Below are 23,205 nucleotides of genomic sequence, written 5' to 3' on the forward strand. Positions count from 1 at the left end.
AGAACGACTGCTAGAATGGATGGCATTTAATAGTGATTCTAGATTGGATGATTTTCACTACACAACGATATAACTCAGACATATTTACCTTGTTTGAGAGAAAAAATAGTTTGCAAACAGGAATACGCTCTGCTTCTTCTGCTGATTACATTTCTGGAAGCTGAAGCATGATGACGGCCATGATGGAGGAGAGTGTTGATGGGAGGAAACACAAACAAAGAGACAAAAGGACAGAAAAGATGCTTGGTTATGAAATGGGCATGATCATAAATCAGTAGTTGTGTGGGACAGTTATCTCCCCCCTTCAAATAACATAAAAAGTAATAATAATAATTAAAAAGCTAATGTTGTTGTTACAACTCTGTAGTGTTCACATTTTACATTGATTAAAAAAAAACAACAATATTGCACTCAACCCAACATTTTCCAACAGTGACACTTAAGTTGCAGGATACCTAATTTAAAATATACAAAGGACCAAAGGTGGCAAATCCAGGTCCAGAAAGGGAAAAAAAACATGGTAAAATTTGGCTTTAGCCACAGGTGCTTCTAATCAACTGGCAGAAGTCTGATAATTTGAAATTGATCACAGTGGCTCTGACATTAAAGCCTGTATGTCACTGAGCGGCAAATGCTTGCGAGTGTTTGCGAACGTAACGAATGTTGGTTTTTCATCAGGGTTCGTTAAAGGTTGCAAAGAAGTTTTTTTTTTTCTTTTTAACAGATTCAAAATTTGAGGGCAAAAAGAAAAACGGTTTTGCGATCATTAAAGGGTTAGTGAACTCAATTTTATTTATTGATTTTTACAATAATCTGTTCTATGTGGACCCATTAGTCTGAACATTGGTATTCTGATTCATATTTTGTTTGTGGAATAGGAAGTGAGCAGCAAAATCCACCCGGTTTTATCCATCTCAGGTGGTAGCCATTTTGCCACTTACTGCAACTGTGATGTCATTTTTAATCGACATAATGGCCGCCCCCTAAAATGGATAAAAACACGCTTCATTCATATTGCGTAAATGCAATATTCATCAGAATACCGTGTTTGGACTAGTGGGGCCGCATAGAACATATTACTGCAAAAGCAATTTTTGATTTGATTTCCCCATTAAAAATGTTTGTGAATGTCTGGCCAACATCTTAGCAACCTTTTGCACCCTTTAAGAAACCGCGATGAAAAAAAACACATTCGCAAGCCTTCACCGCTCAGTGGCATACCGCCTCAAATGAATTTGTAACTGTTCACCATAAAGTGGTTTTGTACCGATGATGAAAATTCATATACATAACTTAGAAGGTTAGGTGAGCTTAGGAGGTTAACTCAAATATGATTTGGTCATGCCTCCCCTGAAGTCCACTGGTGCCCCCTAGCTAAGGTACAACTGTAAACGTTTACACTTTGAAAATCATTGGCGTTAATGAAAGGATAGTAGAGCAGATGCAAGAGCAGAGATTGGCAAAAGCATTGTGAATGAGTGACATGTTCAAATGGGGAACATACTGTAACAGGTGCACAACCCGCAGAACAACACTTGAAGACTCTCAACAGTGGAAGCACGAAATCAACAGACCGTGGTTTCCAACTGAGTGCTGCACTGATAGGTCTGAACGGAGCATGTTCAAATACACGACATAGACAGCATGAAGGCCTGGGTTAAGCGTAAACGTGGCTTCGTGTACATTCGATCATGTTGCAAAAAAATGTCTGCCGCTAAAGCAAGCAACTAATAAAAAGTTGTCCACTTTCACATGAATCATCCGGATGAGCATTTATGCAAAGTAACCAATATTCTGAAGGCCACCATTATCAAGTAGAATTAACCTGCCAACATCGGTGAATCATGCTGTCACAATGCAAAATAAATGTCTATATTTAGTCCAGCTCAAGTGAATGTGTAAACATTAGGTCCCACTCAGGCACAGGAAAGACAAAGATGATGATCATCAACAAAACAGAGTGCATCACTTCCCTTTTCTTCCCATCAGTTATCACAACCCCTACTTTTGTCAGAGTTGAAGTAACTTCCTCTACAGACAACACAGGAAAACAAACAATGTTTTTATACTTTATTTTCCTCGTTTGAAAAAAAAAAAAAAAAAATAGGGGAGCTTTTCAATATAAATTTTAAAACAGGTAAGGTTGGTCGTTTCTGTTTGACTGTGTATGATTTAAACAGAATCCTGTCTAATTTGAATCCCGAAAAAGAAAGCGACTATTCCTCGCGCCTAACCAAACTGGTTGGACAAAAAGTATTTTGCGAACACTTTGTACACAGGCATTCACAGTCAGATCACAAGATAATACAACCTGTTGTAGCAAAAACGCTGTTATTAATACATGACGTACTGTATTTGAGTGCAACCAACTATACTGTATGTTATCTGAAAAAAATATATATAATGTTCTCAGAAGGCAGTTGCATTCAAGTGATAATCTTGGGACTACTAACACAGCGAATTGTCGTATCCGAGCGTGCTTCTGTTGTTCAAGTTAAATTCATGTCACTAGCGGCACAAAAATCAACTTTTGTGTGAAATGCAGAATGTAAGCGCTCAAATTCTTACCGGCAACTTTCCAACTATCTCAGAAGTTACGCGTCCATGTGAAAGCTGCTCCCCCACGTGCCGGCAGATGAACTTTGCTTGCTGAGCCCTACAAACTACTGCTTCCCAAAAGCCAGTTCAATGGTTGTGTTGCCACCCCTCCTTCAACTGGCGGAGTTGCAGTCACTATTCATCATCTTCCTCGGCCCTCTCTAAACACTGGCTCAGCTTCCTCCTCCCACTCTTACTATTCCCCTAAATTAGTCTGATAGCTGGAGTCAACAGCAACAACAAGAGAAACCTTGTCCGCAAAATTCATTCCCAACTCGTTTTTTTTCTTGTCTTCTTGCTACTGCAGTGCACATGACATACACACCTCACAATGTGCACACAAACAAACTTTTTTTTTTGTGATGTAGTGCAGGGCAGTGAATAAGCAGATATTTTTTTTTTACGATAATTAAATTTCCTGTACATTTTAGAGTTCACCCTGGATTTTTGAGAAAAATAGTGATCACTGACTCATTAACGATAAAACTTATCTGACAGCAATACGCGTGCAAGGTTCGCATGGAGCGTTGCATTCCGATTAGCCTGAATGACCAAATGGAATAAAAATGCTACATATAAACACCTCAATCTGAATAAAAAGGTCAAATCCGCAAGGAATTTCATTTGGATTCACAGGCGCGGCACATTCCTTTTGCTAAACCGAACTAGAGTCATATACACGGTTCGATAGGAATAGTCAGGGTGCAACCAGTCTGCGCATGCTCTGGCTTGACGTACAGAAAATCTGCGCTGTCATGTGAAAAACACTTTATGTCCATTTTTTTCAAATGTTCATATTTTTACGTGAATGGTGTTTCCGCGTTACAGGCTTCGCATTAATGTGAAAATTAATTTATTTTCCAAAATTGGACTTAAGTGTTTTTCACAGGACAGCAACGAAATGCAAAGTGATATCATCGTTTTTTACACACTGGAAAACGGCGACTTCCGACCAGAGCGTGTCTGCGTCGGGAGAGCTTGTTTTAAACTACTTCTAGCTTGTTTTTAATCAAGCCATTCCCTTAATGAACACGTAAAAACGATCACAACTGCTGTGCTAAATAGAGGGCTGAGTGCCATCTTGATAAAAAGTGTTTAGACTGTGCGTGTAAAATGGCTGTTTTAATTCATATAGTGCCACATGTAATCTGCAGATTGGAATAGATCATACCACATGAAGTTGAAGTTGACCAGACTTCTGCGGAATGACAAAAAAGCATCCATGTAAAACCAGCTTACAGTCTGCTTCAACGAGTACCATACATAAAATTGCATCTTTTTCTTAATTGGACACACTCTAAAGAGGACTGCGAGAGCACAGTACTGAATGCTCAATGAGAAGCATAACAATCCTTAAAATTTGGCTAAAGACCTCCGAATACGTCTGGCTTGTGCAAACATTGCTGTCGACTACAATACGAAAACCATTACACAACTGGATGCGTTGTAGGACAGCATGGATGCTACTGGCAAATAATTGTGTGGGCAGATGAAACCAAACTCGAGTTGTTTGAAAGGAACACACAACGCTACATATGGAGAAAAAACGGGCAAAGCACACCACTTACGGTCTGTCTACCAACTGTAGCTTAACAGAGGATGGGCAATGAACACGACAACAATCAAAGGGCAGAAATAAATCAATTAAATGAATGGCTTCAACCGAGGAAAATATGCCATGTGTAGCGGACAAGTCAGAGTCCTGACCTCAACCCGATTGAGATGCTGCGGCATGACACCTGGCACCTGTTTTATGAAGCTGAGCCGTGATTGGTCGTTACCTTAGCCCCGTTACCTTAGTAGTTGTGATGTCATTTTCAGTCAACAGAAGTGACAAAATGGCCGCCCACTGATATGACTAAAAACTTGCTGCTTAACTCATATTCCACAAACACAATATTAATCAGAATGCCTTGTTTCAACAAATGGGCCTGCATTGAACATATTCTTGAAAAAAATATGTTTGGGTTGACTTCCGCTTTAATAAATGCATGCAACAAAACAGTATGTAACCTGCCTACAGTATTTATTTCACTGAATGCACACAAGCACTGGTATCAAAGTGCCCCTCTACGAGAGGTTGGCGCCTATCACAACAAAGACCAACATTTATAGGCCTGCATGGTTCAGCAGTACACGGCTGACAAACATGCCTTGTTTGTACACAAAGCATTCATCAGCTGGGTTAGCTCCAGTTCTCATAGTGCTTGCAGTGTATTTACAGGGTTATTTTGGTCGAGGGGCAGGACCCCTCCAGGCCCTCGCTTTATTGGCTGGGAAACCTGCATTCCTGTCAAGACCAGCCAATCCTAAAAAGAAAGTGGAGGCAGAGAAGTCATCACTGACCAAGACAGTTTTGGACGCTTTTGACAAAGGGTCCAACACATAAATGTTTACCTTCCAACAAGACAATGATCCTAAACATAAAGCAAAATGTATAATGGATCGGTTCAAAACCAAACATATCCGGCAGAATGGCCAGGTCAAAGTCCAGAGCTGAATCCAAGTGAGAATCTTTGGAAAGATCTGATCTCCATATAATCTACCTGAGCCGGAGAAAGGAAGAATTGGCCAAAAAAAAAATTACATTAAAAATTCAAGTCTAAAGTCTTTTTGGTAAATGAGCACTTCAAAGGCTTAAGTACAGTTAACCGGGTTTCTCCAATTATTGCCCTGGGCAATTTCACCCACAACTTCAGGGTTTAATGATGCATTAACTGTGAACTGTTATGATTTTAACCAAAGTTATCAATTCTAAAATGGCTGTTTTAGGGAAATTTCAGGTACACATATAAGCAAAAACACAAACAAATAGTGTGTTCCATAAGAAAGTAGCCAAACCTCATGATGTTTCCTGTCAAAAAATGTTTTTCCATCAGAAAATAGCCAGTGTCCATTATTAACATTATGTAAACAAATGGAGAACTACAAATGAGCTTGTGTCAGAAAGAGGCCATTTGCAAGAACCTGCGAAGCCACCCTGCAGCATTTCTCTCTGCATGGCTGAGAGTCACCATGCACAGCGCAATGGAACGGGAGGTATTTGGGAGATCAGTTGCCGGATAAGGGTCACACAAAATTAATGCGAGTCACTCGAGGCTGCTTTGTTCCTAAATGCGTGGAAAGCTAATAGCCATTTAATATAAAAACAGTGTAGCCTTCTTGAACCATTGAGGAACCAATTGAGGAATTGTTGTGGTCCTTGAATTAAATTAAAGAGAGCTACAAAGAAAAATCACAGACGACTCCTGTAGTTTATCCCAAAAGCGTGTGTGTGTGTGTGTGTGTGTGTGTGTGTGTGTGTGTGTGCGTCCCTCATATGCAACTCAAACCCCATCAAAAAAATTAAAACAGGTTGTGTAAGACAGAGGCTACCGTCTGCAAGTCAAAAGAGGATATGAGACAGTAGAAATGAGCACAGAATGGGGAAGTGGAGTCACACATTCAGCACATGCCCCAAAATATCCCACCCACACTCACCTCTGCTAGATCATGGGTCATCTTGTCAAATATCACATGCCAAGCTGTCATTCCACTGGTTTCTAAGAAGCACCGTTACGCGACATGCTTAGTGTTTTTTCTTTTTTTCTTCATCTTGTTTTGTTTAAGTAAAATCCACTAAATCACGCAGACGCTTCCTCGCCCAGTCGCGAAGCGAAAGAAACCGGTCCCTATCCATATGGCGGATGAAGTCGTCTTTACACACACCTGATGCGCTTTCACACTCGAGTACATCGGATCAAGCTGGCCTCTGTGTGTTTGCACGGATGCTTCTGTTTACTTGAGCAAAATTAGCCCCATCACCAACACTTACAGGCAAACACAAGCCCAATGAGGCTGAAATATGACCAGTCGCACGCGCACACTTTTCCACATGCATTGCACACATGCTTGCCCTAGTTTGTGCACTCTTTACATGTGTCACATGTGATCCAATGATGATATCATACAGTAGAGTCGGGTGAACCAAGTGCCCTGCAGACCAGTACCGCGCTCGGACTGGTGTGAGAATTCAATGAAAGTAATTCAGTGCTGTTATAGCGGCTCAATATACTGGTCAACCTCTCACCTGGCTGACAGTGACCATACTGTTGAGTGAGTGTGTTTACCAAACCCTAACTCATCTCACTGTGCGCACTTTGCAACGCCGCATACGGGTCTGTCTACATCTGTGCCGTTTTGTCTGCACTGGTTTTGGAAGAGAGAGGGAGTGAGCGCAATGCAGTTGAAAATCTAGTCCAAAATTGAAAAGGCCGCAAAGGGTTTGATGTCATCTTCTAGGAAGATTTGCATTTGACAAACGTCTCGCGCATTAAAGAATCAGAAAATTGTTTTAGGTTAGAACAGTTAAATGATTGTTAAAGCACAGGAAAAAAAAATTTAAGAATGACCTGATTATCAGATTCGTTTCAGCATTATGTTGCTGAAACACTTTTTTGTCAACTAGAAGAAAAACGGCCTATCAGCACAGCAGACATCTTTTTTTTTTAAATTAATTTCTTTACAATACTAGTTAATAAGTACAGTGGTACCTTGAGATTCAAGTTTAATTTGCTCCATGACCATGGTCGTAACACAAAACATCTGTATCTCAAATCATCTTTCTCCGTTGAAAAGAATAGAAATTCTATTAATGCATTCTAGCCTCCCCCCCGAACAAAGATATTTGTGTTTTTAAATGAACAATATCACTCTAAAATATTCTATTTTAATAACACAATTAAATTGAATGTAAAAAAAAAACAACTTTTTTTAAATAGTTGGCACAACATGATTTAATGCTGCAATCTAATTCATTGTGATGCAGAAAAATATTGGTCATGCATATAGTACTTCTAGTACTGTAAATGACTCAGTAAAATCCTGTAATATTAGTAATTTCTTTTGCAGGATTAAGAATATATTCCATACATACATCCGTTGCTTCTAAAACCGTGACTATCATCGCTAAAGGTTAATGGCCTTTAGCATTGTTTGTTAGCATTAAGCTAAGTGGGTATCCCAAGTCAAAGCTGTGGTCATTTTATATACATGTTGTAATTCTCTTGATTTCATGCTTAGTTTGACAGTAAAATTCAACTGGGAGTGGCATTAAACAGCTTGCCTTGAAGCCTCATTTTTGATGAGTTGTTCAATATTTGCTCAATAGTTGAAATGAGTTCACTGCCACGATACAACACCGCTTGCATCTCAAGTTTGCACTTACAAGTCAAGGCAAATAATTGGCCGAATAAATGGCTCATATTGCAAAATAAGATGCTTTGTTTCCAAAAACTCACTCGTACCTCAAGGCACCACTGTATTAGGAACACTTCTCAGAATGACCAGATTGCCAATACAAAAATAGTCAAAGGAATTAAAAGCTCAAATCATCATACAGTATCATATTTGCTCATATGGTAGCCAGGTGTTTATTTGAAGGAGGCGAGTCTATTTGAGAGGAGGTCTTTATTTGTACAAATGTTAGAAATTTATGATACTAACCATTGACTTATCGACAGATTATTGGTCCAGTAACGTATACTAATACCTCGCAATAGTGTGTGTTCTTTTATTCTTGTTTTTTGGGGGGAGGGGGGTGGGTGGGGGGGTTGCACTGCAGACCCATTTTATGTAAAGTACATTTTTTGTTCAGTCTCTTTGTGTGGCCCGGTATCAAATGCCCCAGGGACCGATACCGGTGTTTGGGGTCAGCTACTCTTGTACAATGGCAAAAAGAAAATCATCCCCATTTTTGAACCAAGATCTCCTCCCTCATGTGCTCTTTGGGATGCAAAACAATTGGACTAAATAATCATGTCATAATAATTGGCAGAAAACATCAACAGTCCATCTGGTAAGTTCACTGTCGAATTAAACACTGTCCTGTCACTATGATGTTATGCTATTTAAGTAAATGCTGTACAGCAGATCATCGGCTGCACCCTCCCCTCCCTGATGGATATTTACACCTCACGCTGCCTCTGCCAAGCAAAAAAACATAAAGACAGCTCTCACCCTGGCAGTGACCTGTTGGCCAAGCAAGGACAAACAGACTCAAGAACACGCCATTTACCACCCTAAATAGATTAATCGATTGAACTGTGACACCACTAGTTTATTTAATTCAGTGGACAACACGGACGTTAATTCAGGCGTGGTGTCTATTACAGCAAAGACCACTATTTGTGGAATTACAATAATTCAATAATAATACAATAATTTAGTACCTCATTTGCATTCAGTTTTGAGCAGTTTGAATGGATCTTGCCACAAAACAAGAGAGACCACCGATGAAGCAAAGAGTGACAGAGGCATGTGGTATTTTGAAAAGAACGGATGTGTCTCCTTATTAAACAAAGTATTACGAACAACAGCACAATATGGGTAGTTCTGAATCGAGTTTATATGTGCCCTGGGGCAAAAGAGTTCTAAGCAGAGCTGAACCAGCTCTTGTGCAAGTGCATGCCAACTTTTGCCCGCAGGCCTTCAGTAAAGAACAGGTGGAAGCTTTAAAATCTTAGAGTTTTGCAAGTCATCTTTTGCCACAAAGCAATACAAAAAACTCATAACTGACCAAAAACGCAACACAACGCCTCACAGTAGTCAACTGATCTCTGCCATCATGTGAAACATGCTGGAAAGCACAATTTACAGTAAATACAGATTTCCTTCCAACATAATTCTGTCGTATTTTCTTACTACTGTTATCCATCCCGTTTTTTTTTTGTTCGTTTAAAAATCGAATTCATCATTGGTCAATCTAATAACACAACCACAAATGTTATGTACAATTTCACTGATTCTGTTTTCAACAATTAGGGGAGAATGTCATGAGGACTTCCGCTCCTGTCAACTGACCACGAAAGCAAAGTGCAAGAATGTCTTTTCACGGTGACGTAGCGTGTTCTCAAGAATCTAGAGAATGGCTTAGATGTTCATAGAATTCAACGGTCACAGATCAGTGAAATGTCAGCACACGTGAGCTGTTGAAGGGGGGGGAATTTAGATCACTGAGGAATAATATAGGAATAAATCACACTAACCATCCTTATAACTGGACTTTAAAAAAATCATATTCCATGTAAATAGAAACACTCACTTCTTATTTAGTAAATCAGACCAATAATGTATCACATGTCATCTTTGTAACAGTGATAGCAACCAACATGACAAATTATATCCCCACTAATAATAAACAGATGGTGCGTGATTAAAGTCTGAGGGAAAAGAGGAGATCTACTGTACTGTGTGATAGCTTCAACAAGTTATGCTGGCAGTTGGCACCGTGCACATTTTACCGTAAGCCAAAGTACTTGAGCAGGCAATATACTTTATGTAGTCACAGCTTATACATAGCAACACAGCCCGGAGCTGAGGTGTTGTTACTGATACTGGCCTGGCTTCAGCTGAGAAATGGCAAGCGGCTGACTCAATGAGAGAGAGCAAGTCGCGCATTTTCAGATGACAAAATCTTGGTTGAGAGCCGAATCAAAAAGGCATTTCAACACTTTCGATCTATGTTTATAACGACAGACTATTGTGACAAATTTAAAACAAAAATATTTTTTAAATCGTTTCATTCATATGAAATGTATGAAACTGAAGAGCATCTTAAAGTTCTTGAACATGTCTGCCTAAACGCAAACCACAGAAAATAAAAGACTCAAATATAAGTTAAAATATGCTTTGGCTGAGTTGCGTCGGTGTTGGTTTTGTTTAAAAAGTTAACTGTTGGTGTAATGTCACACTTACCAGCTCTGAAGGTCAGACAGAACGCAGTTAAGAGTAGCTGGGCGACAACTTATCTGGTGCACTCCCCTGGGAGGAAACAGCAACAACCTCTACCACAAAAAAAAATTGCTGAGTTTGATCAACTAAACGCTCCAAAAAGATTAGGTTTCTCGCAACTCCCACATGTTGCTACGCAGCGTGCAATGTTTTGACCGTCGAGCTGTGGTAGCCTCTCGGCGAGTCTACTGTCACCTGCGCCGTCACCAATGGCATCGCTGTTGTGGGCTTGTGGGTAATGTAGTTCGCACGTACAAGCAGCCGGAATTGACTATTATTAGACAGTGACGTGAGGATAGTCAACGGAACGAGGGAACAGGTCATCCAGTTAGACCAAAAACAAAGGGGCAACTTGGTATATTTATAGTTGCAATTTTACGTGCTGCCAATGTTAAATACTCAAGACGGTGATAATCCTCTTTATAAAAACTGATATTGGCCCTGATAGGAAAAGTTTCGCCCACAACAGTGGACTATAGAATTCTGGAAAAAATTGGAAGAAAATTGGTTTATAAAATATGTTTGTTTAGTGGTCATTTTACAGAATATTGAAAGGATGTACAGTTCACTATTATTTGAAATTTTGGAGTCACCTTAACAATTTTGTGTGTATATTTTTCTCATTATGATATATAGATACATAATGCATTCAATACACACGTGCATACAAATACATATGTATATAGAGATGAATAAAATCTTGACTTATGTATTGATACAGTTTTAATTATGTATTATATTTATTAATACAACCATGTCTTTTAAAACTTGATATTTCTAAATTATCTAAAATTATTTTATTATTCCTACAATGATTATCTGTTGTTAATAAAACAGATTCGATGCTCATGAATGGGTGACTTTTTGGCAAAAATATTTTTACATGCAGCAGACTGTAGTGTACCTAATGTCGTGTAAAGCACATAATGTACTGATAACAATGTGTGTCTGACTTTTGGGAAATGGAAAATGTCATTGAAATCAGAGCGTCTTACAATACCACGTGTTACCACAAGAGGGAAGTAAATACAGTTCAGTACTGTTTCAAACAAACTATTGCTTTTAAAGTCTTTATGGCAATAAAAGGGGCATTTTCCTTTTTATTCATTTCAAGACAATTAATCAATGTTAGAGTAAGTCGTTGATCCAAACAAAAACACTCAATTGGCATCTACCACATTTTTGTCTCTACAAGTCTACACTTCACGTCATCAGATGAAGAGATGCCATGTTTTATTAAAGCTGCAAAACGATCCAGATTTAATCCTTTTCTGAGGTAGCGCCTTCCCTCCACAGTACATTATGATCAAGTATGTGCTATGTATGATTCAACATTCAATACGCTTAACACAAGAGCACAGGTATTACAGAGGTGGAAGGAAGGGGCCAAGTTCACATTCAAGTCAAGTTTTTGTGTGTGTATAAGACCAAGAAACATGAGGAAATAAACAGTGATAACTCACTGGTCACTTTTCATAAAACATTGTATGTCTCTGATTAAATCATCTAACATGGTTACTGCTAAAAGGATGTGGATGGGGTGGGGACTGTTTTTATAATTTAAAAAAATATGTGCATGCATTAACACAACCTAACTGAATTCACTGTACCGGTAATCAATTGGCTTTGTATTATGATTATCTTTAAAGATATACGGTACTGGTTAAAGCGAAACTGGAGGGTGGACTCGTCGCATCCATCCTCAGTTATTTTTTGTGGCTTTCTGCACTATCGAACAGTGATTCTTCTATTTGAAGTTGAGTTTTGGGAAGCTACCTTCCTCTACAGATGGTCAGTGCGTGTAGTCAGGAGGTTGGTGCAAATTTCTCTTGGGCGAGCAGCAAGGTAATGATCAGGAATCTGGGTGTGATGTTCTGCTGTGGCAACAGAACGAGCCTTTTCTGTTTACTGTGACAAAGGGTACTGCGGATGCCACCAGTCCACAAGCCTCACACTGTGTACAGGATCCAGCACAACCTGCGTGCCGCCGTGCGCGTCGCCTCTTTTCTTCCCTCTCTGGATCGGCGAGTCCTGGAACACTAGGCGAACGCGGTGATGGCGCATGTCCGTGCTGACATTGATTGTGAACTACAACGACAGCAAACAGAGAGCAGTGGCCGTCGGAGACGACGGAAGTTACAAAATAAATAAATGATCAAGGTTACGTTAGAGGGTTAACATCTTTTCCCGTGTTTTAGAAGCCATGCTTTCCAATGCTAACTGCAAAATCTAAATATTATGGTAAGTATAAAAACACAAAGATTATCAGACCAACCAGTGTAAGTGTCATGCCCATGACCACAGGGGTGAAGATGAAGTTGAACGTTGACACTTGAAGCATGTAACAGTCCGAGTCCGAATTTGTATGGACGTCTTCATACTGCTTGGGCATGCGCAAGGACTTGGCACGGCCGTTCTTCGTGTTTCCCTGCTAGGGAGCCAAATTGATGATTGAGGTAACTGTTCACTGTTAAGCATCAGTGTAGCTGTTTCCGACACAGACCATTACCTGCTTTAAAAACTTGAAGTTGAACTCCCACAATCCTTCTGGTCGAGTCCCAGTCACCTTTTTTATCCAGAACAATAAACACTACACAAGAAAACAAAATTATATATATATATATATATATATATATATATATATATATATATATATATATATATATATATATATATATATTATAATATCTTATATTATAATATAAAGAAACATTTATCAATTAAGGGTTGGGTTCAGCAATAGGTAAGACTTTTTTTCCTGAAACATAACTATAAATAAACAAATAAATAAATAATAAACACATGGTAAAATCTGTATTGTGCAAGCTTTATAGGTCAAACCTAAAAACCAAAAATGAAAATGTCTCAAAAACCAGATGTGCAAGGAAAAAAGTAAATACATTTTTTTTTTAAATCAGCATCCAAAATACATTTAGGGGCACCTGAAGCCATCTCTGAATAAAACGTGGTTGACCTGTGTAATCAGTTCCAATTCCATTTGAAAATCAGTTTTAGGTGGAATATTTAAATTTCCATTACTTCCAAATCGGAGGTTGACCAGCATTCTGACACAGATTGAACACATCAATTAAAAAAAAAAAAAAAAAAATTAAACGATAAACAAACTGAAAATAAATCAGCAGACACAAGTCTTAATAGTGTGCAAGAGCAAGCTGACATGGTAATTTACCTTAGAATTGAGCAAAGTTGTGGGTGTAGATTCAGGCAGGGCTGGAATTTTGGAAATCCGTGAGCTGAACGGCTCGTACAAATGGAAAAGGGAGCGAATCACACGGGCCCTGAGACTGCACATCCTGCCAATGCAATCAGGCTGGAGACGAAACGGCAGGTCAACATCGATCCGGTAATGTCTTTGAATGGGAAAAATGATGGAAGGGGAAAAAAATGATCAGGTATGTTATATTTGAACCACAACATAATCAATACTCCAAAGACAATTTTTGATCAACCTACATGCAACTAGGGGTGGGCGATGTGGGCAAATAAAAAATATATCGATATTTTTTCAAAAAACTCGATAACGATAATTTGACGATATCCTACAAAAAATATTTTAAATCTGCACTTGCTTCACAGACCAATTGTGGATAGACAGCGTTTGTGAACAACATTTCTTTTAAATTGCTAAATACAGCTTCTGCAAAACATAATGATATTCTACGACAATATTTAACAATAAAGAACAAAAAAATGATGTATAGACTTACATTGATTTTTGGGAATATTTATGTCATTGAAATGTCTCTGCTGTTATTCCATAACGATGTGACATTTTGAGCTGCAGTAAGTACTGGTGTACCACTGCCAACTACTACAGCAATCAGATGGAGAAAAGGGTGTTAACTACAGCAATCAGAATGGGAAATAAATGTATTTGATATGTGACGAAGTGTCACCCAGCAAGAGAAAAAAAAGACGTCGTCATGACAACACCCGTTCTCATATATTGGCCACCGTATTCGGAATAAAGTTGAATAACAAAAGTGCAATTTACCGAAAAGTGCATTTTCCCACTCATTCATCGCTGTGACATGGAGACTTGTGGACTTTATTCATGTTTTGGGTGTATGCTGTCGTCACACTAATAAGATGCATTGTAATTAGTGCAACAAACTCCCCGGGAATACAGGCTAGTTATGAATGATGCGGACTACAAGTGTGTAAACTGAATGTTAACCGATCATCCAGGATGTCACGTTAGACTTGCTCGCTAAAGATTCGCCGAATGATTATCAATTCCTCCTCCTCTGCCGTCAATGCGCACTGATTTTCAGCATTTCCTCGTACTTTGCGGCCGTCGGCTCACTCGCTTTTCGAGGCAGTATTAATACTCGATAATGTAAAATTACACATCGTGAAAGCAAGATTGACGATGATATCGATGACGAAATATATCGCCCACCTCTACATGCAACCTAATCGAAATTCAAATAGTAGCCACTTAAAATGGTGATTGTGTGATATAAAATCGATGGGGTAAAATTACCACACCTTCTGTATAGCCTGGTCCAAAACACTGCAGTGCATGTGACCATCCATGCGTTTCTACAGATTAGTGAGAATCTGCATACGTCTTCAGGTCGAATATAAGAAGAAAGCACGAGCCAGATATCCACTGGATACTCCTGTCCATCACTGCTCTCATTGCTCTCTGGAAGCACACAAACAGTATAACTAAAACAAAGCTGGTTCTCACTTTTTCTTCTTCAATGCTGCCATCTCATACCCTTTCTCCTCTTGTTCTTCTTCTTGTGGATCACTTTAGTTTCAGTGTCACCATCTTCCTCTACGTCCAGGTCGTCGCTGCTGTCCAAACCATCTATTTTGATGGCCCCAGCAAACGAAAGGACCTCTTCTACAGCACCCTGAGATGCTTCCAGGCCACATAATAATTTGACTGAAAGGTAAAGTGTTCAAGCTAATCAATTCTGACACTAAAGATGAATAAATTGTGTGCAGCAGTCAGTGTATAATCACCTTCTTTTTCAACTGCATTTGCAACAGCCTTTTTCACCCTACCAGACTTCACAACGGCCGGATCGGCATCAGCATAATCAGCCACAGTCACTGTCGTTTGTATCGATACAAGATACAGTGTTAATGGTAAATTAACTTAATTTGCAGGGTACGTCAAGATAACGTAAAGTTCATAACAACTCTAAAGTACTGACGCTAACACACCATCATAATTATTTCTGTTCCACAAATGTAGCAGTGGACGAGCTAGCTTGTTGGCTAATGGAAAAGTGAACACAAACCCGACCTACCTGATTCCGAGCAAACGTCCGTAGCCCGAAATTTCAGCCGTTTTCGGTTCCCTTTCTTGGGCATGTCGACACTAATGTTCCGTGGACGCTTAACGTGGCTGCGAATCCAGCCATGACTCTATGGCAAACTGGAATTGAGAAAAAGAAAAAAGAATGAGAGAGATATTGAAAATAACCCCACCAGGATCTTCAGCCATCATGGAATGACGTGTGATGGGAAGTATCGCGAGAGTACAGTTGTCTAATTCAGGAAGTGGCGCTGCTTTTCTGACACCTATCGACACAGCTCAAACGTTATCCATCCATCGATTATCTAAACCGCTTTATCTTCGTGAGGGTCGTGTACAAGTTTATTATCTTTGATTATTTCATGAACCTTCGTCCTTTCTTGCTTTCTTTTTTACGTGGCACGGCCGACTGGTCAGCACATCCGGGTACTTCCTCGGCTTCCTCCTACATTCCAAAAACATGGAATGTTTAGTGTTGGGTCAATACACAGGTGTCAAACTCAGGCCCGGCAAATAATTTGATGTCGCCTGTGACTGCAAATCTACCAAATCTATCAAATTGGCATATGTAAAAAGTAAAATAAACAACAACAAAAAACAGATATTATAGCATTTTGTTAACCCCCTTTTTACAGTGACATGAACAACTATACTCTTCACTTCTGACGCTAAAACAAGTTATCCATCAATTTGTCGTGTCTATCGTTTATATGGTTTCACAGTCATAACTATAATGTGGGCCGTGACAAAAATGAATGACACCCCTGGCAATGGAAGACAGTTGTCCTTGGTGTGAGTGTGGACATGGTTGTTTGTCCATTTTTGTATATTTTATTTGTGCCCTGCGATTGGCTGGCGACCAGTTAGGTGTACCTGGTTGGCTCCAACACACCCGTGACCCTAATGCAAATACGTGGTTCACTCACCTGACTCCGTCCGTGCAGGCCGTGTGCGGTCAGGTTCTACTTTGTGACAGTGTGACTTGTGAATGGTTGTTTTCCTCTATACAGTATGTGCACTGTGATTGCAGCTAGTCCAGGGTATATTGTGCCTTTATTTCATCTGAGGTCAGCTATTATTACCTCCAACTCCCTGTGACCCTGAACAGAATAAGCAATGGATGGATGGATTTTTGGCTGGTTGCACGTTTGTTTCTGCTACCTGTTCATCAACAAAAGTGATTTACAGTATATAGTGTTGTGCCACCACTGCTGTGATGACCTTTTCCACCGCAGCCATTTTAGTGACTAGCAGTACAGTACTGTATATGAAAGCGCTAGGAAACACAGTGATGTTTATAGCACATATGCTTCACAGTTCTGAGGTTCCTTGCCGATTCAGATCCCAGCTCCTGCCCTTCCTCTTGTCACCTCAAGCACAAAGACAGCTGCTATAAGGTTCCACCACGACTCTAGTGAAGATAAGCGGTAGAGAAAATGGATGGCTGGATTAACAGATGAGAGTGCTAACAATGGCATTTATTAGAGTTCCATTCCATTTAAGTTTAAGAGAAGCACAGCCTTGCTTGACAATGAAATGCTTTACACAACTTTAGCCTAAAGGAGCTGTTTTTATATTGTCTGGTTTGATTCTAGTAAAGAAAACAACGTGAGGTTATTGACATTTTCTCACAACACTGTATAGTAAGTGAACTATATGGCGCGCGTTAGAGCAGTTACAACCCAAGAATGCTTTAATATCATCGTTTAATGTCTTTCATTAAAGCGCACGGCATGATCCCATTTTCAGTGGAGATCCTGCAGGGAGCGCTGTGCAATCAAGTGTGCAATCATGCACAGTAGTAATGAGCGTGTGTCATGTGGTGGTGATGGAGCTACTGGCTCATAATCATGCATGCAAATAGCGCTGCACTAGTATATGTTCACTCATGAACATGAAACCGCTGACAAACGTGACCTTGTAAGTGTACATCATATACTGTAAGGTAGACGGGTTACAAGTGCAGATGTGTGTGTGTGTTTGGAGATTGGGGTGTGCGTGTGTGGTGGAAGGAGGGGATGGAAGGAGAGAAGGCGGATGCAGATAAGACTCACTCTCCCTCACACGCACACACACGCACACGTTGACTGGCTGCAAGAGAAGATCAGACGTTCTGTCACGGATCTATTCTGGTATTTTGGAATTGTTCCGTAGTATGATCTCTGCCGTGCTCGCGGACACCGCCCCTCCGAACGGCCGCGCGCCTGAGCTGTCAATCACGTCACGCCGGGCTTGGTACATGTGAGTGAGGGAGTGCATGGCGCGCCGGCTAGGGCGGATCTGCACACGGGAAGAATCGACGGTGGTTAACGAGGATGAAAGGTCGCCAGTTATCGCATCATTTCGATCACTCTGAATAGGTAAGAATGTGATGCACTATTGGAAGAACACACTTGGCGCGTGATCATTAAGTCGCGCGTCCACAAATGCATGCTGCTCGTTTTTTTTCTTTTTTCTTTTTGCTCGTGGCCTCCAGTTTAAATGCATTATGTTAGTTTATATGTAACACACGCACCGGTCTTGAACCGACAGTTTGCGTCGCCCTATATACATCCAGCACAGCAGAGATGATGTGCGAGGTGATGCCGACCATCAGCGAGGGGGACTCGGCCGGTCCTCCAAGAGCCGGCAGCGTCCCGAATGGCTCCGAGCAGGAGGCCAACTTCGAGCAGCTGATGGTCAACATGCTGGACGAGAGGGACAAGCTACTCGAGTCCCTCAGGGAGACCCAGGAGACCCTCATTCAGTCGCAGACCAAACTGCAGGGGGCGCTGCACGAGAGGGACGTGCTGCAGCGTCAGATCAACGCAGCCCTGCCCCAGGTGAGGAGTAGCCGGTCTCTGGAGCGGAGGGGCCCAGATTCCATACATTTATGTCGCGCTGCTCTGTGGTAGCCTGTTTGGCTAGGTAACTGTCTAGAGAATCGGGATTGGGGAATGTAAGGCTTTTATAGATTCATACATATTGTGCAGAAAGATGATGATAGCCTTGTTTTAAAGGATTGTGTGCATCACTTGGAGCTAGTGATCTTCAAGTTGTATGAAAATAGGTCAAAGTCCTGGAGTCCTTCTACAGAGACCTTGCGCAAATTGACTAACCTCCAGTGACCACTCAGGACTGGGGTAAATGTCAAACCATGTTAGAAATTTAAGTGGATGTTGGGCATAGGCCAACATGTTGAAATCAAAGTTGCTTATTTACTAACTCTATGGGTTTTATTCTTGGCGCGTTTCATTCTTGTGAATTTGTGACAGTGAGAAGACTGAATACAAATGACGTTCTCCATTATCTAGTACACAAGGGAAGATATGATGTTTTAAACTTTTTGTAGAATAAATACTTCATAGGTTCAAGTAAAGAGCAGCTAATATAGAAGATACGCACATTTAAAATACAACAGAAAGTTTTGGCATCTAGGGTTGCGACCTACTCAAGTGTAAAAAAAAACCAAACATTTCAAAAACATGCTTTTCTGCACTGGTAAAAACTGTACTGCATTAAAATGACTGCTGAGGAAAGTTTTGGTGTACTCAGAGGGCTCTATTTAGTAGTAGCATTTGCGCACCTGTGCTGTGGCGCAAATGCAGGGGTTTCCTGATTTTCATATTAGCGCAAGCCTCGCTGCCCATGTTAGGCAATTTGCCAATTTGGCATAGGTTCGTCCTTGGAGATGTGCCCAGTGAAGTGACAATTTGGTGACAGACAATCGCTCTAAACCTATGCCTGCTCAGACTACGTCTATATACTGTGTAGTTAGTCTAAGGTGATTTTGGTGAATTTGATCAGGGCACAGGCAGACAGATTCTGAGCTCTGCGCACATGCGGCTGTCAGACGTATTTCATTCATAAATATCTGAACAGTGGGTATCAAACCTTCTGAATCATTGTATGATATATTTCAAATCATCCCACCGTACAGCACAACTATGGGGAGGAGGCGGGGGGCACATGAATGATGGATAGTGGGGGCCAGGCCCCAAGTGCCCACTTCATGGCGTAGATGTACTTCTGTCATGTTGTGGCTCTAGCACACGACTATGAAACCACATTTAAATTAAAGGGAATTAATAGGGGATTCTTTGATTTACCATGAAAGTCAGATGTGGCCACTCCCACAAGGGCGCAGCCCTCCTTCTTGGGCATCTGCTGGCCTTTGTTCGTCTGTGAAATTACCAAGATTCGGTCTAAGGCTGGGTACACACACATCCGATTTTTGTGTGTGTGTGTGTGTGTGGTGAGTTTGGGTACCTGTGAGAAAACTATGTTTACAATTTAGGTCTCTCAACTGAAAAGGTTTGGAAAACCTTGCTTCAGTAAGAACCTTAGAGAGCAGTAAATGGGCAAATAAAGGTTATTGAAATACAATAATGTCTACCAATGAGACCAAATACTTGTCATATGTCGGATAAATCATCTGAATGCAGTAATTAAGGAGTGAAAAACAGTTTCCCTGCCTGTGAGCAACTTCTTGTGATGTTGCCGATGTAGGTCGTGACTGGCATCATGTTGCCTCCTTAATGGGTTGCTGTTTTTCCAACTCTTGATCTTGATCAGCCAGGCTCGACTAACAAGAAATACAGAAAAGTGGGATTGTGACTATCAGGGTCTGGCCCACATTTTGCTTGGAAACCCCGCAGAGAAGAGACCAAGGCACACCTTATCATTAATATGATTGAAACAGCCTCACGTGGTGACCTACCTGCTCCTCAGGGCCGTTCATGTGCTTATGGTGAGCTGGACTATCTTTGATGATAGCCCGTGAGTGTGTGTTTGAACGAAAGAGAGCTGAATGTGCGATGTTGCAGCCACCTAGCATAGTGACAATGAGGCCTCAGCACATAATACTGTGTTATCCTTTCCGACCCTCAGGTCTAAATGTGTGGCGTGATGTCACACTGAGGATGGTGGTGTGCTGCATGTGTGTGTGAGAGAGAGAGAGAGAGAGAGAGAGAAAGAGAGAGAGAGCGAACCATGCTGGAGATGACAGCATCGCTGCAGTCGCTTGTGGGAGAAACATGGCTGCTTGCTAGTGTACATCGCCCTGGGCTACTTGCTTCCACACATGCACTTACGTGTGTTTGTGTGCATGTGTGGCCGGGTGTGCGTGTGAGTGTGTGTGCGAGTGAGAGAGCTTGGATTGGAAGAGACTGTCATGCCTGTTTTCTAATCTTGCTACAGCGTAATGTGTAATTGTAGCAATAATGCAAGTATTAGCTATACTGTCATACACCTCAGGGACATTACACACACATTATGACTGGCATGCTTGGTTATACGCTGACTGTGCACACACACTTGCAGGTTGTCCACACATCGCATGAGATGATGTCTTAGGCCAGTTTCTCCAAATCAGGTTCAGAAGAAAAAAATGGGTCACAACTCAAGGGTCAGTTTTTTTTTGGGTTGTGGATTGTTTGAGTAAAATACTGTTGGAATCTATTTTAGTGATCATCAAGCAGGCACACAATTTCTTGGCAAATTGATTTTTGATGGATGTTTGCTGGTAAATTCATGTCTTTGTGTTCATTGTGATTAGTGCATGTGTTCGTGATATATTAATAAGCGTTGGTCCCGTGAGAGGAAGCAAATTGAATTCGGGTTCTGAGCCGGAAAGGAAAAGTTTGTGGAGCCATGCACTAAACAATAGGTTATATTCAATACCGATACATATCATTTTGAATTTACTCCAGGATTACTATGCTCTGTTGAAGAATGGCCAAGTCTGGCCTCAACGCACTTAATAGTGTATAAAAAGTGGACCAAATCAAAGCGTTGGATGCACTGAATTTATGTTGTGCTCTTTGCTATGTCCAGCGATGCTGTGTTGCTAGCCAGCGAAACTGTGTAGCCCATCCAAGCCCCGCCCCGCCCCCCCGGTCGGAAGTGTCTCAATGTGTTTTTCCTCTTCTATATTCTGTTCCCTCTGTTTTTAAGGTGGTGTAGCTCATGCGTGAGTATTAGAATGGCAGGACAAAATTGTTATTCCTCAAACTAAACACTACGTCCTCTGCTGATTTTGCCAAGCAAACATTTGTCGTCTAACATGCATCATCATCTACACCTACTGCATCTGTGTGTGCGTGTGTATGGGTGTGTGTGTGTGTGTGTGGTGGCAGGGGTATGTGGGTGTGTGTTGGGGTGTGTTTGTGTGTTATTTGACAGTTCTGGGCCAGTGTGCTCCCAAAGAGTCGGGAAACACTAAGACAGAACAATACACAGGCACAGAAACATAGGGGATACAAATATATTGTTAAATCAATACTTTTCCGATGGTGTTCATCAAAACTGAGCATATTGTTTTGTGAAGGCTAAATTTGTGATATAACTCTCAATAAATTCTGCTCCTCATATTCACTGACTTAGTTCAATGAGTAAATGACCACTCCACAGTCATAGAAACGTCAATTTCAAAAATCGAGGAGAATGTCTTTGTGAGAAACAACAGCAATTATTAGCATCGAATAACAAGCTGATAAAATGGTTGCAATTTGTTATATGTACTAGCATATATTATGCAACAAAAATGCAAACCTTTATATGCTGTACTCTGTATAGAAAGCTGTATAGTGCAGCTTGTCCTCATTCGGATCACGGTTGAGCTTGTGCCTATCCCGGTTTACTGTATGTAAGATTGGTACACCCTGGACTGGGTGGTAACCAATTGTGAGTCTTCAATTTAGCTAACATGCAGCTCCAGTGCGAACGTGCCAAATCCGTACAGGAAGGCCAGAGCCAGCCAAGATCAAAAACCCCAAATTTCAGAACTGTGGGGTAGATGTGTTAACCATTCGAGAGACAGATTTATTACCAAGCAGCACATCAGTGCAAAAATATTTCTTCCATTTATTCCGCCTATCAACAACTGCTATAAATCTCAACTGAAACTCATGGCCTAATGCCCTCACTTTTCAGAGAATTTGTTTAACACTGTTTTCAGGTAAAAGATACTGTATTTTGGTAGGTTGTTTCCATGGCAACGGTTCTGAACCTGGAAACATTGGAAAACAATTTCTGTGCTGAAAAAAAAATTATAGTGAAAAATGAGAACGTTCAAATGTGTTCACTGGACTGGAGGCATTCCTCACAATTAAAACAACAATGGCGCATTACCAGGCTGTTATTGTTGTTGGGCTTATAGCGCTTCTCCAGCAAAATCTACATATACCATACCGCTACTGTGTCAAGTGGAGTCACATTATCTTACACTGATGAAGAATCTTCAGTGTAAGCCTGAGGAAATAAATCGCTAATGCTACAGTTTTCCTTTACAGCGATATCACTAATTACTGACCTTTCATACGTATTCCAGCATTTTTGTGAACGGTGAATGGGGATCGTTTTCACATTGTCGTCTAACCTTTTTTTAAAAAAAAAAAAAAAATTAGATTGCTGTTGTATAAATATTCTTTTAATGACCTTGAGCTCCTTGCTTCTCATGCCATTAAAACCGGTGTAAAAATTGTACACTGCCGCCGACATGTGTGCTGAGTTGATATTTCCATATACCCCACAATGTGAGGTACGCACTTTAACTTTGTAGT

The 23,205-nt window shown here is 40.7% G+C and overlaps 3 protein-coding genes across 12 annotated transcripts in view; 1 reads left to right on the plus strand and 2 right to left on the minus strand.

Annotated features, from left to right (window-relative positions):
• Positions 1-10,554, minus strand: part of tfeb (transcription factor EB) — a 26,503-nt gene extending 15,949 nt beyond the window's left edge. The window contains exons 1-2 of one of the 5 annotated variants that reach the window (XM_086040944.1): positions 10,333-10,554; positions 89-160 (exon numbers count right to left, since the gene is read on the minus strand). The gene's annotated coding sequence lies outside the window, so the exon portion shown is untranslated. Of the gene's footprint in view, positions 1-88; positions 161-2,568; positions 2,803-10,332 lie in introns of those variants that run through there. The other 4 variants (XM_086040942.1, XM_086040947.1, XM_086040945.1 and 1 more) reach the window with 4 other exon arrangements.
• An 896-nt stretch (positions 10,555-11,450) lies between these two features.
• Positions 11,451-15,889, minus strand: tmem183a (transmembrane protein 183A). Of its 3 annotated transcripts, none has more exons than XM_086040715.1 (8): positions 15,657-15,889; positions 15,367-15,456; positions 15,116-15,286; positions 14,881-15,040; positions 13,559-13,739; positions 12,878-12,958; positions 12,644-12,799; positions 11,451-12,456 (listed from the first exon to the last, which is right to left on the minus strand). In XM_086040715.1, exons 1-8 carry the CDS (start codon positions 15,718-15,720, stop codon positions 12,274-12,276), a joined length of 1,086 nt encoding a protein of 361 aa, XP_085896841.1. In that variant the 5' UTR covers positions 15,721-15,889; the 3' UTR covers positions 11,451-12,273. The 3 variants fall into 3 exon arrangements, with proteins under 3 accessions (XP_085896841.1, XP_085896840.1, XP_085896839.1); XM_086040714.1 differs by having other exon boundaries at positions 12,644-12,796; positions 12,872-12,958; XM_086040713.1 differs by having other exon boundaries at positions 12,872-12,958.
• Positions 15,890-17,573: 1,684 nt separating this feature from the next.
• Positions 17,574-23,205, plus strand: part of ppfia4 (PTPRF interacting protein alpha 4) — a 53,501-nt gene continuing 47,869 nt past the window's right edge. Inside the window, exons 1-2 of one of the 4 annotated variants that reach the window (XM_086040342.1) lie at positions 17,574-18,024; positions 18,197-18,486. In XM_086040342.1, the coding sequence (XP_085896468.1) occupies positions 18,232-18,486 (255 nt within the window). In that variant the 5' untranslated portion in view covers positions 17,574-18,024; positions 18,197-18,231. The remainder of the gene's footprint in view (positions 18,025-18,196; positions 18,487-23,205) is intronic. The other 3 variants (XM_086040340.1, XM_086040339.1, XM_086040341.1) reach the window with 3 other exon arrangements.

Source organism: Filicampus tigris, chromosome 9 (genome assembly GCF_054856515.1).
Source record: "Filicampus tigris isolate MCC_2025a chromosome 9, RoL_Ftig_1.0, whole genome shotgun sequence".
Taxonomy (NCBI): domain Eukaryota; kingdom Metazoa; phylum Chordata; class Actinopteri; order Syngnathiformes; family Syngnathidae; genus Filicampus; species Filicampus tigris.